Source organism: Pholis gunnellus (genome assembly GCF_910591455.1).
Source record: "Pholis gunnellus genome assembly, chromosome: 4".
Lineage (NCBI taxonomy): Eukaryota > Metazoa > Chordata > Actinopteri > Perciformes > Pholidae > Pholis > Pholis gunnellus.
In genome coordinates this window covers 15018792-15038253 of record NC_136530.1, presented here as the reverse complement: position 1 = coordinate 15038253, position 19462 = coordinate 15018792, and the positions used below count along the sequence as shown (strand labels likewise).

General features: G+C 42.3%; 1 protein-coding gene across 1 annotated transcript in view; it reads right to left on the bottom strand.

Moving 5' to 3' along the window:
- Nucleotides 1–4771: 4771 nt before the first annotated feature.
- The window catches only part of adamts10 (ADAM metallopeptidase with thrombospondin type 1 motif, 10), a gene marked incomplete at its 5' end in the record, with an annotated part of 34062 nt that continues 19371 nt past the window's right edge, over nucleotides 4772–19462 (bottom strand). The window contains 10 exons of the mRNA XM_079158375.1: nucleotides 4772–5074; nucleotides 5684–5849; nucleotides 5958–6134; nucleotides 6798–7002; nucleotides 7280–7409; nucleotides 8474–8600; nucleotides 8697–8860; nucleotides 10375–10455; nucleotides 13649–13772; nucleotides 16047–16180. Of these exons, the coding sequence (XP_079014501.1) occupies nucleotides 4965–5074; nucleotides 5684–5849; nucleotides 5958–6134; nucleotides 6798–7002; nucleotides 7280–7409; nucleotides 8474–8600; nucleotides 8697–8860; nucleotides 10375–10455; nucleotides 13649–13772; nucleotides 16047–16180 (1418 nt within the window). The 3' untranslated portion in view covers nucleotides 4772–4964. The remainder of the gene's footprint in view (nucleotides 5075–5683; nucleotides 5850–5957; nucleotides 6135–6797; nucleotides 7003–7279; nucleotides 7410–8473; nucleotides 8601–8696; nucleotides 8861–10374; nucleotides 10456–13648; nucleotides 13773–16046; nucleotides 16181–19462) is intronic.

Below are 19462 nucleotides of genomic sequence, written 5' to 3'. Positions count from 1 at the left end.
CATCACAGCAGTCAGACGGTCAGAGCCAACAGCAGCCAGAGACCTACAGTACAAGACATCCACTGACACATTCAAAAAGCTACTTCCTCATACTCCCACAGATGCAGTGTGTGAAACAAGAACTGCGCGCACACGCGCACACGCACACGCACACACAAACACGCACACACAAACACGCACACACGCACACATAAAGTGGAGCTGCTACTTCTGTATTTCTGTCGTATTTAAAGTCATCAGAGCGAGTTTGAAATAAGAATGACCTAACGGGCCGATTACAGCGTCTGTGTCAGCAGATCTGAAGGTTAAACGGCACAATTAGTCAATCCAATTCATCTTGACAGCAGCAGACAAGAGTTGATGGCATCAACAACCACAAAGTGATGATTATCTTCAAACTGTTGCCAAATTATGGTGTTTCAGTTGTGAGCTGCCGGGCTCCACCCAGGCTGTGGTTACTTCACTTTGGTTCGTGTCGTCAGAGAGGCTGCTGCTTCCAACGCCCATAATAACTGATGCAGGTTCAAGCAGAGGTACACCGTGCTTTCAGGGGTGTGTGTGTGTGTGAATACATGTGCACACACACCTAGACACACACGTATGTGTGTGTAGGTGTCAAACTGTTGTTTTTACGGTTTTATGTCATTCTAATTGAGATTTCTTTTCAAGTGCCAGCACAGGAAACCCACCGTGGCTCAATGTGTATCTGGTCTCTGGGGCACATTTGTAAAATAAGTAAGAATGTGTTCAGACTCACATTTAAAGCCCTGATTCTTGACAATAGTAGACATTATACATTATCAATAGTTAACAGTCGTGACAGTGTGTGGCTGGTATATAGAGGTAAAGTCTCTATACAGTGTAGTCAACGGCAAGAAACAAATGAAAGTCTCATTTTGTCAAAAAACTGTTGAAGTATAAGACTGTGAAAATATGTAATTGGAAAGGCTGTAAACCCGAAAGTAGCATAAATGATTCCTCTCACTGCAACTACGAGGCCACTGTGTTTCGTACCAAGATGTACTCACACGAACAACGGGTCATTAGACGTCTACTGTAGCGGAAAGCACCACAGAAGCAGTTTTGAGTACTTTGCCAGGTGTTTATATGGTATTACAACCGTGTATAGGTGCGTAGTTGAGATCCAAATTAAGGCCGCCAAGGCGGTCGGAAGTAAAGAAGGTAGGTTTTTTTCCCTTTGTGATCAGTTTTCTTTGTGGTCATTTAGCATCTTGTGGTCGTTTGATTGGATTTCCAACAAAAATGTAATTTCATAGGTTTGGTCCAGAGGCCCCTGAGCCTGTACCCAAGCACCGCACCTGCAAACAATATTTAAAAGTGACATTAATGATTGGTTTGCTCTTAAACTTTCGATAGGAAGTAGAGAACAGACATGGTCTCAATATAAATTAATTTATGTGCTCATGTGTATACACCTGTCAGTAGTTGGATGTCTCAAAAACCAATGAAACAATCTTTTCAATCTGTTTATGGTGGTTTATCGCTGTCTACTAAGACGTCTTTTTGTGATAGTACCACTCGTCATAAAGTGTCAAAACAGTCTTTTAAATGCTGCTATTTTGGACTGAAGACTTTTACACATTGGCAAGTTGTTAGCAAGTTTGGTCAAGCATGTGAAACGGTGTTCGTCTTGAGATAAAGACAGTGTAAGGAGGGTAGAAGAGAGCAAATACACGCAACCAACTGACCCTTTTTTGTCATCAAAGTCCGATTGACGAGGGACGTCAGAGACTCATTCAGACAGAAGGAAGAAGTTCTTGCTTCATCTTTTCCATGAAGGCTATCGCATCCAAAAATAGATGACTGATGATCTCAACCTCCGTCTGGATATTGACGTGTGCTATTTAAGGACAAATTCAAGCAACCTAAGGACAGACAGCTCAAATGAACAAGTCTTTTTTCTTAGAATCGACAATGCACCATGTTTAATCAATTTAATATTTCCTTTCAAACAGACATACATGGGGGGCAAATGGAGTCATCTTCTATAGTATTGAAAACATACAGTACATGTCATGTTATAATTAGCATGTGACAAAACAAAAACAACAACTACCGGTACTGTCCCTCTTATTTACTCAGATAAAACTGGCTCACTTCTTAGTGTAAACCTCAATTATAGGCACAGGTAGATACAGAGAAAAAATGCCTCTGAGACACTGAAACAAAAAATATCTTCTGAAACTTTATGTGCAACTGAAAATTATACAAATGGAATTTCAACATGTTGCAGGGTTGAGTTAGCTGTACACACTGATGCAATACAAATGAACTGTATGAACATTTAAAATTAAATAATGTTTCTATGCTCCCATGGGTTGATTAGCATACCTTCTGACTTTTTGAGAACTCACGGTCATAGTACCCCAAATTTGTTCCAAAAACCAAAATGTTTGTTTAATTCCTTAAAAATAGGTTATTTTTTATAATCCTCAAATTGTTAATGCCAATATTTTGTACAGTGCACCATCAGAAACTGTTGCAGTACTTTACATAATCCTACAATTTGCATGGTGAGCGGCATTTTGGAGATTTTGGAGATTTTGAGGCACAACTGACACACATAAACCAAGTCAGAGAGCAAATTCAAAGGATATATTCTGATAGAAATGAACAAAGGAACACAAAGAGGGTCCTCACGGGCAAGGGGATCAGATCTGCAGATTAGTGTTATTACAAAAGGCTCAAATTGATTTAAAAATAATTAAAAGCACAATTGTTAAAATGATAACAATGACAACAACAGTGAACTAATAGCACCAATGAAAACCAAAGCACCACAAGAAAAAACAACATTGCAGCTAATCCCCTTGAAGACAAACTGTAGCTTCTTTACAATGAAATGATGTAGTGTTAACACAGAGCTGCTTCCAGCTGTCAGGAGTGTGAACGCTTGTGAAGAGACAGGCAGTAGATGTCACAGTGATGACTGATCTCTGAGCAGCTTAGGCAGCCTTTCTAAAAGTATGGAGAAACAGCTGAAACTGCATTTTTTTTTTTTTTTGCTCAATAACCAAACCATCTGACAAAATGTGGGGTCAGGTGACACGTTTTCTGTATAGTAGCAGGGAAACTGACCTTTAGGTTGACATAATCACATTACTATCTTTAAACGGGCGAAAGCCGACATGGGCTCACACAGGGGTTCTGAAGTTTTAAAGAATTCAGCACCCAACTTTACACTAAGTCTGTTGATCCATTAGAGCAGCCATAATCAATATTTATACCAATGTATGAAATGAGGACTTTTTGGCACTTCATTGACCAGCCCATAACTTTACTGTTTTGTTTCTGATCTCATAGTTTTGTTTGCAGCCGGCAACTGTTTTCAGTGGGGAAAGCTCTTAAACCCCACTGTACACGACCTGCTCAGCAGCAGACAGACGCAGTTAGAGACTAGCTGGTGAACGTAGTGGAGCATTGAGCAACTAAAGAGTCAAGACAGCTCCCTCAGCAGTTGGTAGAGACGAAAAAACAGAGCTAAACGAGAGTGAATATTGGACTTCAACAAGTGTCCAGAAACTCCAGATGAATGATAATGTTGCTTCATAAATGCTGGATGTGTAAGCAACAAGTTCACCATATCAACCCAATAGGTGACGATATGTCAATGTTGTTTTCACAATTTGTTGCTGCTGCCCCCATGTGGCCAGAAATGTCAGCTATTATCACACTGGAAGATAATGGAAAAAAAAAAAAAACTTGTCACAGTGGCCCGATTGATGGTTTTAGACTGTCATGAGTACAGCAGATCTCAGATTAGCATTCCTACTGTAAATTGATGTTTTGAAAGCGGTGCGGTCAGAAGTCTCTACACCTCATCACTGGGCCTGTTCCTGCCGGTGTGTGACTGTGCTCCCGACTGTCCACTCACAGTAAAAGTTACTAGCACTGTCGAATGAGTAGTAACATGTGGCAAAAGGAATCCAACAAAAACAAAGCAAGGACAGCGCTGACGGATTTTCAGATAATGACACTGAGCCAAGCTGTTAAAGGTTCCGTTTTTGAACATTTTAAGCACAAGCTGCCACAGTCCGCAGCCACGAAATAGCATCCATCAATCTGAAAATGTCAGTCAGCGCTGGCTTCACTCGCATTACTAAGGCAGTGTCTCTGTGTGTACTGTGCAGCACGAAGGTATGTGTTACTGAAGAGGTGATAACATTTAAGCAAACCAACCAAAATGGCAAGACTACGGCAAGTTCACTGCAGTGAGACATTTATAGCTTCCACAGAGACATCAAGTCAAACATAAAACATTTTGCCGACTGCCGACACTGTGCAAATCAAACTCTGCTCATACTTCAGCGGAATAACAGCGAGGACTTGATGAATACATTGATACGGAACGGAGCAACGGCAAGAAACAATGTGGACAAGTAACAACTATTAGATAACGTAGAAACAATTCTTTCATTTTACTGCATAAGATATTCCTCTTCATGGGCAAAGATATCTGGAAAACTATTTTCTTTACAAAGTGGATTTTATAACTAAACAAATATCACCTGTTAACATACAGGTTTAAGAGAGTACTGCGACCAGCCCTGCAGCCAAAGACAAATATAGTAGCACCACAATATTACAACAGAGGGACCATTGGAAAGAAAGATGATGGAGGGAAGTCACTCTCTCCCTCTCTCTGTCTCTCCAGGTTTCAGCAGCCCTCCCCTCCAGTGGAATGTAAAACTCAGCTCAGGCTGTTTTAGCTCAGCTCAGCGCAGAGAGTCCTCTGGTTTGTGCCGGATTCTGGCTGGAAAAAGGGTCCCACCTTAACAGTAAGAGGACCAGGTGTCAGTCTGACAGGGTCCCAAGTTAGATCTCACACTCCTCTGATAGAGGTAGTGTGAGGGCTGCTGTTACAAGGCTCAGGGTTTCAGGCTTACTGTGAGTGTGGACAGGACCCAGGAACTGGATGCTGTGAGAGCTTCACAGTGTCCAGGTCAGTGTCCCTGGCAGGTCTTGCAGCACATTTGTCTGAAATATGGCCGGCTGCAAAACTTGAACCTGAGCACCAGGGGGCAGTAGGCCACAGTGTTCACATCTTTACACTCTGCAGGGAAGACAAACATGAAACAGCTTTATTAATGCACTTAAATGATCGATTTTAGAAACAGTGCAGGATTTCAATCAAAATACCAAGAATATTGTCACTTTTATGCACCTTTATTGTTCAGACTTATACGACTTGTATGGAATGACATAAATCCTCCCGACATTTGGCCTGTGGATTAAATAATTAATTAATCAGCTTCTTGATGTTTGAGAAAAATCATATATGCCACATTTTGTGTATATACGTGTAATTTTAAGATATATTATTCTGTATGCTAATGTTCTATACACATACACTTTGAATGGATATGTACAGTATGTAGTGCTCCACTGGAGTTGGTTTACAAACGTTTAAACATATTAATTTGTATATAAGCATTAACATTTGTGTTTACTACAACTGCAAGCAATGACAAAAGGCTGACTAATGGATGAGTCATAAGCTCATCAGCTCCACTGGCAGCTCAGACTTTTATATTTGCTACATTTTGAGTGTGGGGTTAGAAGTTGTTAAGTTCAATTTCATTGGATGACTTTTCTTGACAGGAACATTTCTTTGATGTTCTTTCTAGGACACATGAGGAGGAGCAATGATTTGACCTCTGACCTTCAGGGTTGTCTGTACCGATGGGCAGACTGAGGTCACATTTGCTCTTGCACTGCTGCATGGCCGCTGGCCGCTGATGTTCCAGACACTCATTGGACGGCTGGCCGTTGGGGGTCAGACACTGCACCGAACGCATCTCCTGACCCAGACCACACCTGGCAGAACACTAAGACATCGGGGGTTGTATTTAAGTACAAAACGGACATTGAGTTGTATAACAATGTCCCACTATAACCATGAATAGGACAAAGAATAAACCAAAAGCCTGTGTCACCTCTCCCCAGGGACCCGTCACCCACTGAGGGGGAGGGCATCGCTGCAGATTACAGCGCACCCTGGAGGTGGGCCGGCCATGTTTGGAGCATTTGGACTCTGGCAGGTTGTCACCGCTCTCCCCCCTCTTACACAAGACCACACGGTGCCTGTAGCCAGGACCACAGCTGGGCGTACACTGCAGACAAGAGCGATAAAATGATGAAAGAGGGAGGAAAAACATCAGGCGGGAAGAAAGGGAGATGGAGGCGATGGGAGGGTGCAGCGGGGGGGGGTCATTGCGTTCATAAGCATACAAAAAGAAATCTTCCTAATTCACTCAGCAGAGGGCAGGAGCCGTATAAGAAACCAAGTGAAGAGCCCGCTTAGTTCCTGTAAGACAGCTGGACATAATTCCTCTTCTGTGTGTGCCATTGCTACATTACACATGACGTCAGAGAAAAGTTGAACACTGAAGCACTTTTGACACCATTAAATTTGGTTTCAATTCATCCTGAACTGTGAGAACAAAGTCTGGTAAGGTTAGAGAAAATGGAGTTTTCAGGCCCGCTGTAGTTGGAAATCTTAAAAGTATAGTTTACATGTTTGCAAGGACATAAAATCCACCCTAAAACTCCAACAGATTCCTCAATTAAAAACAGGTGAAGGAATTCCCATCAGACAAGTGTAACAATATGTATTTATTTCCTGGTTAGGGTTCTTCTGGCAAATGTTTGAGTTTCTTAGGTTCAATTAGAAAAATAAACTATTGTTTCATCTGAGAGGAATTCTGCAGAAAACTCAAGTTTACTAAAAAACTTCAAACCACATGCAAGATGGCAGACCTCCGACGTCCGCTTACCTCTGACCAGTCCAGGGCCATCCACTCAGGGGGGCAGCTCTGGTTGCTGCAGGGCTCAGTGAGAGAAGGGCGTGGGGTTGTACAGGCTGAGTCGTCCAGGACCTTGTCCTCCATCACAGAGATCCTCCTTTTACACAACACCTCCCGCGTCTGCAGGCCGCTGTTACAGCTGCGACTGCACTCCGACCACTCTCCTGTCCACCAGCTAGCGGCAGAGAGGGGCCTTTTGGTTTTTAGTGGCCTCATTTGCATTACATATTATAGTGTGGACATTATACTGTGCAAAACAGGAATCACAGGTTGAACAGGAAAAAAGCCCACCACCACCACCACACATTAACACAGTGCGCATACATAGACAGCATTACAGTTAAAATACACACACACACAAGTGTATGTATGCACAGACAAAGTAATCAAATCATCAAGAAATACATTTGAATCCCACATTAAGAAAATCTTTTCAACAAGAGACCACTCACGATGGGGAGCACGGCTCAGTGTTGCAGGTTCTTCTCTTCTCTTTGGGTTTGTTCTTCTTGTCACAGAAGTGATTGTAGACGACTGAATGATCTGCCTGCTTCCTACACACCACCTGCTGTGTCTGCACACCTGACCAACACGAGACAAAACAGCGTTACAGGGCGCCGAGGGGTACATCAGCATTCATTCTTCATGTGAGGTGTTTTGAACCCTGTTCATTGCTGAGATTAATTATGTGGGTAAGCAGTGTTTTAAGTACCGCAATGTCCACAAGGTTTTGCAATGCAAAGTGCTCAAGTGTTTAGAGCATTTTTGCAGTTAACTGGCAGCTAGAATAAATATGTATTCCCCAAATGAGCTACTCATTTTTAGTAATGGGCATCACAGATATACCATTAAAGGGAAGATGTCTTATATTTCATTATTTGTATCTAATTCTCATTGAATACATCTGTAAATGAGCCTGTGTTGGCCTAAAAGGCACATTCTCATCTGTCCCCGGACAGATGTTGAAAAGGCATATTACAGAAATAACTCAACTAATTCATGAATAACACAATTCTACAACATATCTGTTGTATCTATGATTTTCAGTGGCACCCTGGCTTCAGTGTAGTGCCAGAGACAGGGCTGCCCCGACATTTTACTGACTTAAAGTTGGAGTCTGTGATTCTGGAGAAAGATTGTTGATATCTGAACTAAACACCCAAACATATCCCCCCCCCCCCCTCCTCCCATCAGTGCTCTTTCAGAACGTCAGCATGTGCCAGAATCATTTATCAGAGGAGAAAATAAGCCCTTATCAGGTCAAGCAGCATGGATCATTAACTCACAAAGGCCGGAGAAGAAAATTGGCTTCGTGTCAACATGGACTCCACAAACACTCCAGTTCCATGACAAAAGCTTTCCAAATAGATGTTTTAGCCATTTAATCCTTAACCTTTATGTGACATCTGCCCCAAGTGAGCGGGTTCATTCACGCTGCAGGACCATTAATCTGTTCACACAATCAAAACAAAAACACCTCGTCCCCACAGGGTAAACCATTACATTTTGGGGCTAAGACTGGCTTTTGCTTAACGTTAAGGTTAGGATTGGGGTTAGGCATGAAGGAGTTATATTTATAGTGAGGATAATGCAACATCCTTCTACTGTGAGTGACAGCTTGCTTGTGTGTTAGTGTGTGTTTCTACCTCCAGCGCAGAGAGCTGAGCAGCGTGACCATGAGGTGTAGTGCCAGGCAAAGCCAGTGAGAGGGTCCCTGTTCAGTGGGGGGTTGAAGCGATAGTGGATCCCTGGGTTCTCCTCCCGCACCAGCACCTAAACATACATACAACCAACCATTTAACACTACACGATGGCTTTGAACATGACAGTTCTTTGAAGACCTGCTTTGGGGGTTGTTTCCATTCTTACCATGACAATCAGGGTTATGTTGGTTGGCCCCAGAGCTTCAAGAGTTTCTGGTCCATCAGTGGGCCGCCTGTAGTGGAAGATGGTACCGGCAACATCGAACCTGCGAGGCGTGTCAATGGTCAACTTCCCATTGATAAAATACTGGTCTCCTTTACTCTTCAGCACTGGACACAGAGGAGAGGGAGAAAGACTTAGAAGGAAAAGTAAAAAATAAACGGACTACTGTCCCTCAGTGCATCTAAATCATCACCATAAGAAGAATCCTGGGAGCTGACATTTTCTTATTTGTTGTATTACTGAGTTAGATCAATATTAGCTTCGTCTCAGACATCAGTACTGGGAAGTATTAAGGCTGCTGTAGCGAGCACGAACACTGAAAGGAGCAGTTATCCTGCGTCAAAAGTAAACACAATACACCGTCAACCAGCTTTAAGTCTGTCTTAGTTACATGTTGCATTTTGTTAGCTAGCAAGCGAGTCAGTCAACAATACATACAAGTCTCAACTTGGTGTTGTTTAGAGTTTTGATTTCAACTATGACATGCTAAGCTAACTGCTTTCCCGTGCTGCTAGTGTTTAAGCTAAAGCTGCATCCAGATAAAGTAAGAACAGGAAAACCTTCTTGTATTATTCCAGCATGGTTCCACCCGCTGCTTGCCTTGTAGTCACAACATTTAAATAAGATTAAATGAGCTTGTTTTGTTGTTGATATTTTTAGCCGTTTGTTAACAGAGGAGGAAACTAGATTCAAACAAATAGTGTATTTGTGCTAATTTGCAGCCATTTTTCTAGCAACTTGTTTCAAACAAGTTTTGTTTTTATCAAGTCGGCGATACCGTAGCGGTCAGAAATTCACAATATTTGGGATTTTTTGATTAACAGCTATGAAGATTTCTCTGTTTTTGACAGGCATTTTAGCAGCTAAAGCACAGGTGTCTTTAATAACAATAATAACATAAGTGTTCCAGTTCAAACAGCTGCAGATGTCATATTATTATGTCAATTTAAATTTGCACTAATTAACTGCATTTCATCTTGTCATATAGATAGACAGGAATTTAATTAATAGTAAATATATAAGTATGAACATGGTTGTGCTCATCTGACAGAGATCATAAAATACAGCGGTAGAACTAAACAATAAAAAGCTGATCAGCTGTGCCACAACTCATATTTGTATTTAATTGGCGTTGCACTAAAATGCCTGTTGCCTCGACTCCGCTCTACTCTTGTCTCTTCCTCGCCTCCTCCGCTGGCATCTCCCATGGGCGGGACTAGGACGCGAGGCGAGGAAAGGAATCGAGGAGGCACAAAATTGGGAAATGAGAAAGACCTGAGCCAGCACGAACAATGGCAGGATCCTGAAACAGAAGCACCTGAATGGCAGTGAGCTATCGTTACGATATTAGTAACACCTGTGCTTGTCCTGCTTTAACAAGTTAAACAGTCTGGTGTAGAAAAGGCCTGTTGAATGCAGAGATAGTAAACTGATATTGATCCCCGCATCAAACTCTTGATAAGAAGACTTTGAAGTATTTCAGGAAGGGTTAGGACATTCAAACAAGCATAAGAAGAAAATACAACTCTACCAGTAAATATATAGCAGCAGCCGTGTGGTTCCTTGAACTATTTACTGTGAGAGGCATTTACACAAAACATTAGCTTGAATATCATCTTACCAAGGTAGTTGAGGGAGATGTTGAGCTCTTGTATGTGGATGAACACGGATCCTTTGGGAATTCTGACCACCTCCTCATAACCTGAGACACACAAAGTCAAGCAAGGTGAAGGAGGCTTATTGACTGGGGGGGTCGAGAGCGATGCTTAAGTAGTGTTTAGCTCAGTGGGATGCCCATGGACTAAGCAGAGGCTTCAGATTCCAGCTGCATTCCTGGGCAGCCGACCTCAGCTGCTCGGCTCTTTGCTAGTCAGCGAGAGCTGAGCCGGCTTCTCCTCTCTTCTTCTCTCTATTCCCGCCATCTGTTTTGGTCTCTTGTCCTCTTTTTTTTCTTCTTTTTTTACACTCGTCTCATCTCCACACTTCTTTCCTCAGTTCTGCTCTGCTGTCCAGCCAATGCAGCCCTGTAAACAACTTCAGCCTCACTAGAGAATAGAGGAATATAAAAAATGAAAGGAATTAAATAATTCCTTTTAAAGCTTTGACCACAAGAGGAAAGGAGAGTTCGTTTTGGCTCGTGACCTCTCCGTGGAGCTTTACGAAGTTGGACTGACCCGGCTCTGGGTTTCTAGATGGAGGCGTCGAACATTATTAGACAGAGCTTGAGGTATTTGGCCTCAGAGACAAACACAGAGAGAGCAAATTTGCGAGAAAAGTGTGTTCGTCTGGTAACAATCAGGAACCTGTTTGGTGAACAAAGAGCAAAGGAGCTGTAAACCTTCAGCAACCCCTCACTGCCTGGATAAATGGAAATAGACTATAGGACATTAACGCATCTAAGCTGCGAGCACAGAGCAACAATTAAATAATGCGTCATCTTTAAGAAACCCAAACTTTCACTTTTCTGGGATGTAAGGAACTCCATTTGTCATTCATGTCTTTTTTATTTCAGTTTTAGGGTCGGCTTTATGGTTTGCCATAATCCAAGAGCATATTTAAATCCTTTGAGCAGAGAGGAGAAGCACTGGCTAAAGGTTTTAGGAGCTCAGAGAAATCAAAAGCTTGTTATAGAAATGACTAAGGGATGAACTAGAACACCGACTGAAGCGTAGTTTATGGTCGCCGTTGCGAAGCCGCGTGAACTAAATAAATGACTTGATCCGTCGTGCGCGAAGGCTCCTGAAGTGGTCGCGGCGCTTCGTCGTGCACCTTCGAATTTGTGACGCATGTGATCAGAGCTTTTCAGACGTGACTTTCACAAATAATTCACTGATATAAAGAACTATCACATGTCTATTCGCTTTTAAATGCTTTAGAATTAGGAGGTCTTCAAAATCTTCATTTGAGTAAATATCTTGTCAGCCAAATCACACTTTTTATAGGATATCTAACCTTTGTTTCTTTATAATCCATGGATTTCTTCACTTGTTTCTTTACAGGGCTTGAACGAAGGAAATAAAGTAGTCCATGTATATGAGATATGCGTCGACAGTTATTTCAATTCCTCCTCGGCATTGTGGAGGTTGGTTTATGGCTTTTTGTTTTGCCAATTACTGTCGTCGTCTTTTTGCGTCTTCACAGTACATTTTGTTTGTACGGCCTCAGGCGTTTCGGAGAACAAAGTAACGAACAGTGCATAGAGCATAAAACGGGTGCTCGAGCTACATTGCCAAGCGCGAGTATAAACAAAGCTTTAGAGCGAGGCCTTATCGGCCAACATCAGTGCCCGACCTCTAACGCTCTTGGATGCTCTCTTAACAAAACCAGACAGTAAGTTGTGCTGGTGGAGATGGTGACCAACTACTGCAACTACTCTTGCAATCCCCCAACTTTAAGGAAGTGCAACACTAAATCACCGGAGCACCTCTTTAAAAATAGCACAGAGCATGGATACCATCCCAGGATCACCAAAACGCACAACTCAACAACCTACACTTCGACTTCAGCTTCACTAACAGACTTTTTAGGCCAACGATAATGTTAGATATCTTGAGGGTAGTTGAGACCTCAGCTGGGGGGGGTTGACAGGCTGGCCTGGTCACTGTGGTGAAGAGCACAGCTGCCTCCTCAGGGTGCGTCCCTTCTGAGGAATCCTGGAAGGGGGTGACTGGTGTTGACAGTTGGGTGAGAAACTCTGAAGTTGGTGTTGCAGGGAGAAATGTTGCCCAGAATAGAATAGCAGCTGGACCTCAAGCCACACTGGTCGGACCTCACCTAAATCTGTCTGCCACATGTGACTGGGTGGCTGGTGGATACATATATATATATATATATATATATATATATATGTATATACAGCATATGGTATGTATATGTGTATATATTATTTGTGCTTTTTTCTTTCTTAAGAGATCATGTGTTGGCTCAGGAATGGTTGATGTTGTACATTCACATGTGATATTGACTTGACTTCACTCACTGTATTTGTTCAATTATATATTGTTTAACACACTAGTGTTATCTTTATTTAAATATCTATCATAACCCTCCCAGACCTTTGGCATTTGACACTATTGATCAAAACATCTTATTTCTTGAATATTTGTCTGTTAAACTCTGTATCATAACTTACTCGTCTACAAAACTTGCGGTGTACCTCAAGGGTTGATTCTGGGCCCTATTCTCTTCTCTACCTACATGATTCCCGTGGTCATGTATTTAGTAGACAAAATATGTTGTTTAATTTATCTGCAGATTATACAAAATGACATCTTCCTGTCAACCCTGTACAAAGCCTACATTTATGGAACCTGCAAGGCTTTAAGGAATAATTAATTGACATTGTAATAAAACATAATAAAAAATGTGTCCCCACTTGCCATGAAGAAACAGCTTAAAGTAGACACAATGATGGATAAGACTAGTGATCCTATCTGTTTTGCCAACTTTAAATATTGTCTGCATCAGCTCTCAACTGTTGAATATACACATCAGTGATCTCTAAGCACCTCTCCTGCAGCTTTGTGGAGTTTTGTTGGCTTTATGAAATAAATAACTGTAACAGTATGCTGCTGTGGACAGAGTTTGCATGAGAACAGACAATTATACAATACATTTTGAATATCTGGGGTATCGTAACTCATATTGCAAGGGAGCTTTCCAAGATGCATTCACAGTCCAGAGCATCAGAATCCAAATGTTGCATGTGGACATTTTTTGGACAGCAGTGCAATTATCTTGCATAACTTCTCAATTTTCCAAATACACTTTAAAACACTCTTTTTCCCCCCGCTAATGAAATCAAGAAAGACTAAATCTTTATCTCCATGTGCAGAAACCTGTGGCCAAAAGGAAATTAATGAGATGACGAGTGCTTGAGTGTTTTAGTTCTGTACCTCCTTCGGGCAGCGAGTCGTTGAAGAGTCCCTCCGCAGACACGCAGCTGCTCCCGTCACCCCCACAGATCCGGCAGCGGTCCTCGCGAACTTCCGAGCCGAGGACTCGATCACAGCCTACGTGCTGCAAGAAGGGAGAAACAAGTGAGCTGCAGGGTCACTCTGGGTCAAGGGGCACCGTCAGTAAGTCGAGAAGTGTCAGAGGCCGGGCTGAGGGATTACCTCTAATGTCTTCCAGACCACTTTTCCAAAACACAGAAATATCAGATGGTAAGTCCAGATGTGTTTTCTGATCCTGTGCAGACATAATGCTCTTAGGTTGCTAAACTCATAGCTGTCGACATAAATAAGTTTCATGATGAGCGAAGCAGGTGGTTTTACTCAAACTCTTTAACAGTGAACCAAACCTAAACAAAAGTGTAGGGAATGAATGGCAACTGCTCTCACACTCGTACATTCATATGGCAGTTGCTTATTGTAGGGAGGGATAATGAAGCCTAAGTTTATTATTACTTTTACACTGATTACAGTTCCAAACTAAATCCAGAGTTGAAACTGTGATTCACACCATGGTTATCTGATGGCTAAATGATGTGGGTGAGTTATCAAAAGGTTAAAATGATTTAGGTCCAGATGAGTAGGAGGCGTCTTGTTTCTACATTCAGAAAGTGTTTCCCACAGCTCACTGGGACCAACAGCTCAATACAGAATATATATGAAAAGGTTTTCAGCGAGTGAGAGAGATGACAACTATAACAACAGACTTTCACACCACAATTAATCATCAGTTAATGAGTTAAAGAATGAATAATGGAGTGATGTTGGTTTGTGTTTGCCAAACTTAAATTTGAACTTGAAAATCAATACAAACTGCAAATAAACGTTTAAAATGTAAGTGTGTGTTTGGCTTAGCATTTGGCTCATAATCATCATGTACCTGCCACTACGTTATCATTTCTCTTCTGAGCACATTCACCTCATGAACTCTACTTCACTCGCAGAGGTTTAGTACCAGGTGCAGTTTAGGAGCTGACTGCACCTGAAAACTGCGGCACATATCCCTGATAAATCTGAAGAAAAAAGAGATTCGGTAAAAAGGGGCTCTGACAGACCTCTCGTCTGCAGCGGCATGTTGTGTTCAACTAGACCATCTGTTCCCAGATCCTTTTTCCTACCTCCTCTCATTCCGTTTCTCCCCTCTCCTCATTATTAGACACCAATCTTAGAACTGAAAGCAGCATGCGGCAGCAAACAAGCATAAGAGATTTCTCCACGGCGCGTTTGAAGTTTTATGTGTGCATAAAGCATACGAGAGGAGAGATGATAGAACAGAAGGAGAGGAACTGACTGGATTGCAGACAGTGAAAATCAAAAGAAAAAGGAAGTGAAAGAGAAGAAAAGGAGGGAAATGGAGAAAATGTAATTTGAGAGGAATGGATGTAGAGTCAGAAGGGGAAAGAGAAAAGGAGAGAGAGATATTAAGGCCGCAGTGAATGAAAGCCTGCCTGCAGTGCAGACAGACTAACAGCTGAGCTGGAGGGTCACTGAGTTGCTCCGGAGCAGAACAGAACAGAGGGAAAAACAGAGTGGAACAGGAGGAGAGAACAATGAGGAGATGTTGATAAACAAAATCTTCTTTTTGGACGAGTTCAGCCTCCCTCAGTCTGCCTAACCTCTGAGAAACTTGAAATGAAGTGAGATCATGGGGGGGGGGGGTAAGAGGTAAGAGGTAAGAGGCAGTAGATGAGGAGCTGAAAAATTAAATCTTCTGGCACTCAGCAGGCAACCACAAAACAACAAGCTGGAGATCCTGAAGGTTTTTTTTCTGTCTGTCCTCACATCTTTTTCTCCCCGCTCATAGCTTTCACTTACTTTCTTGAGAAGAGCTACATCCAAAATAAACAACAAGTGGAACTAACAACAGATTGGGAATCAACAGCATCCACGTAAGCGGCGCGCTATTACCATTAGGCTTTAACAAGTGGGTCATGTTGGTGTCACATTGGGTTCCAGGAACCTGTTGGAGCTCCATGTGGTCCCCACGTCAGAATGAGGAGCAGTTAGATGTTTTGTTTTCATTAACAGCGGAGATTAAGAGAGAGCATCGCTAATGGGAATCTAAGAGCGCTGCCAAAGTTAAGACAATTCCTCAGTTAAGCAGCTGATTGTGATGATCGTCAGCAGTCAGTGTGTAAACTAGACAGTGGCTGCTGTCCAGAGTCTAAAGAGCGAGTATAAACAATATTATCTCAGTCTTGTGTTGATCCCCTGTTGCGCTGCTTCAGCTTAAAACTGTCTGCTCACAAGCAGATGTCTAATGGCTCTAATGTATTTCAATCAAACGCTTGCATGGATGCTTAAAAACACAGAAACACAGACAGAAAAGGTCTTATCTCACCTTACACTCTCCGTTAACACACACATCCAGAGAGTCGTCTCGGCAAGACGTGCCGTCCACCACAGCCGGAGCGCGCTCCGTGTAGAAGTTGTATCCTTCTGCCAGGCAGTTGAGAGAACAGGGCTTTACCCCACCTGCACACACACACACACACACACACACACACACACACACACACACACACACACACACACACACACACACACACACACACACACACACACACACACACACACACACACACACACACACACACACAGGGAGCAAACATAAAGATTAGGCGATATGATCAAAACGGGGCGACTACATGGACCTTTTGCCACGGTCAAGATTGAACTTCAACCTTTACTGTAAGTCAATGTAGAAGAAAATTCCTTCAAGAAAGTTCAACAGCTCTATTTAAATGATGACTTTGCCTGCCGTGGTCATCAGACAGCTACTAAACTGAGCTGGAGGGGATATTGTGTTGTCAATGCTAAAACATCAGCATATGAGCTCTGTTTCCCCCATGCCCCTCAAATAAGATCTTTGCCCAGCGAATGTCATGGAAAAAGGATTGACGCTTTTGAGAAGTCTCTCCAAGAACTGTAATTTCATTAGCCTGCTAGCTTTGGGCCAGCAATTTGCAGTCTAAGCGAATACAAATATTCCAAACCGTGCAGAATTTAATGTAATAGTCACTGAGACAGAAGTCAAACAAACCTCCTGCAGGTCAACTGCCCAAGTCGCAGCTTCACTAGCAGCTCTGCAAGTGATGTTGGGTGTTTAATTTGTGTTTTTACGCCTTTTTGAACAACTGATTCGCGAATCAAGGACCACTAATGTGACAAAAAAGAGCATATAGTCAAATCTTTATCAGGATATGTTTCAACACGAAGACATTTATCAATACACAATTGTTCCCAAAACATATACTTTTTGTTATCTCATGAATAATTTTGCAACACTCCAAAACAATATTTTGAGATGACAAAGTCAAGGATGAGAACCACTGCAATAAATGACAAGAGTTGCTAACGATTATTTTCATTATTGCTTGATCTGCTGATAATCATCAATCACTAAACTGTAGAGAGGAATAGTGAAAATGAACATCAACATTTCCTTAAGCCCAAAGTGACTTATTCAAACAACTTATTACAACCAACGGTTCAAAACTCAAATATATTTACAATAACATTAGACAGAGAAAAGCATTAAATCCTAATATTTGAGAGCCTGCTTCCAGAACATTTTGACCATTTGTTAATTAATGTTTATTTAATTAAATAATCATCGACATGCAGTTCGAGCTATAGCTGAATTACTTCTTTACTTTGTCACAAGTGCATATGCTTTCAGTATTTAGTGGCTCCACAGGTGTTTTGTAAGTAGTGATGTAAGATATCTGTAAATGCACTGTGTCTAAGTGATTTCATAAATATACACACACACACCTGTGAAGAGACCTGTGATGTGCAAATGACTATTTTCACTCACACACACACACACACACACACACACACACACACACACACACACACACACACACACACATACACACACACACACACCTCCATCTTCTGACTCGTGTTTGCCTCCTGTCTTTAGCCTCAGTCAGGAGGAAACACACACGCTAGAGGTGTTCTCCAGCCAAGTGGTACACAGTAGATCCTTAATTCATCCGTGTCGCTCGCCAACAGCTCCACTATTTGAGTGGCTGTTGACATCAGTCTGGGCTGTGTTTGTTTGTGCTGGCAGCGCTGTAGCAGGTACAGTGTGTACGGGGAAGCAGTGAAAGGGAGAGAGGAGAGAGTATGTACTGGCACAGCCTGCAGACGATAAAGTGGTCAGACCACGGAAAACTACAATTCCCATGGTGCATAGCTTTGGCAGGCCAACCAGAGCTTGCAGCAGGGTGTGGGTGTATCATAGGTTGCAGGGTGTGTTGTATGGAGTGTGAGGGTTGAATGTGAAGGCTGTTGAGACTGAGAAAAGCAAGGTGGAGCTGACGACAGACCTTATTAATGAACTGTCCTTGGGTGCCTGAGCTGAGAGAGAGAGGCTGCCTCTGTTCTCAGTGACAGGAGCGAGAGGGAGAGAGAGGAGGCGAGAGAGTGATTGCATAATGGTCAACTAGGTAAAGTGAGAGACGGAGAGACAACAGCAGTGATGACAAAGAAAAACAGCAAGAAGAAGATAAAAAAGAAACTGAGTTATGACGGTAAAAGTGAAAGGAAGAAAGCTGAAAGAATTTGAGAAGAGTGAGAAGGCTGCAGAGGACATAGAAGGGGCTGGGTGGTGTGATCTGGCCTTAACGCAGGGCAGAGTCTCTGGCACCGTTCCTATTTTAACAGCTGCAAGGGATTTCCATTGTAAAATCAGCTGACTTGATGAAAGGAGCACTTGTTGCCTGAAGTTGGAATTGGCTGACTGGCCATCTCTGTAAGCCATTATGTTATTGGAGGGCTAGATTAAAGGCAGTTATGTCGTTGAAACTATTTATCTTTCACGTCCAGCGTAGTGCTCATCAGGAGCGAGGAATTCTCGCAAGGCATTGTGGGAATGCATGGCTCTCTGCACCCAGCATCTGCAGGCCAGACAGGACGGAGTCTGCAGCTTCGATTCACTTTCTTCACTTTCTCCCCTCCCTCTCTCTCTCTCTCTCCCCACACACACACACACACACACAAACACTACTCTTCTTCTCCTGACTTCTGTTTGTCTCCGGTCATCAACTCTTGGCTCAAATCATTCTGTTCATCTTCATCTGTTCACCTTTAATACTCTCAACTTTACTTTGAAATCAACTTTTAGCTCTGTCTTTTCTCTCAAGAAAATTCTGGCAAACAAGTGAAACAGCAGTGATATGTTAAATTATCAGTGTCACAGAAGACTTGCATTTCACATTTCTTTAACTTGCCGTGTGCTTTATCGGTTTGTGAACTTGCTGGTGTACTGATGAAATGATCTTTTACTTCGTAATTTGAGTTAGTAGCAGGTGTCCTGGCGGCCTGGGGGTTTTAAGATGCGGACTATGTAATAGCAGTGTTGCAGGTTGGAGTGTGACTGGGGACTTGTGTTTCATGTCATCCCTCCTCTCTCTCCCATCAATTACTGTCACCACTTGATGTATTATTGCTATCAAAAAGAGGCAGAAAATGCCAGAAAAAGTAGTTTTTACAACGATGTCAAAATACTCTACTTAACATTTTACTTAAGGTTTATTACTGTATAAGAAGTAATAATAATGTGAAACACAACATGCTAAATATCCCCTTTGACGGTGCATTCTCATCATGACTGGGTTATTATTAGTAGTGTAATTCTACACAGACTTCTGAGGGAAAAATCCACAATGTCAGGTAGCATTGGGTTTAGCTTTTTGCTGAAAACATCTGTCTGCTGTCTGCTGGAAAGGTGTTCAACTGAAACTG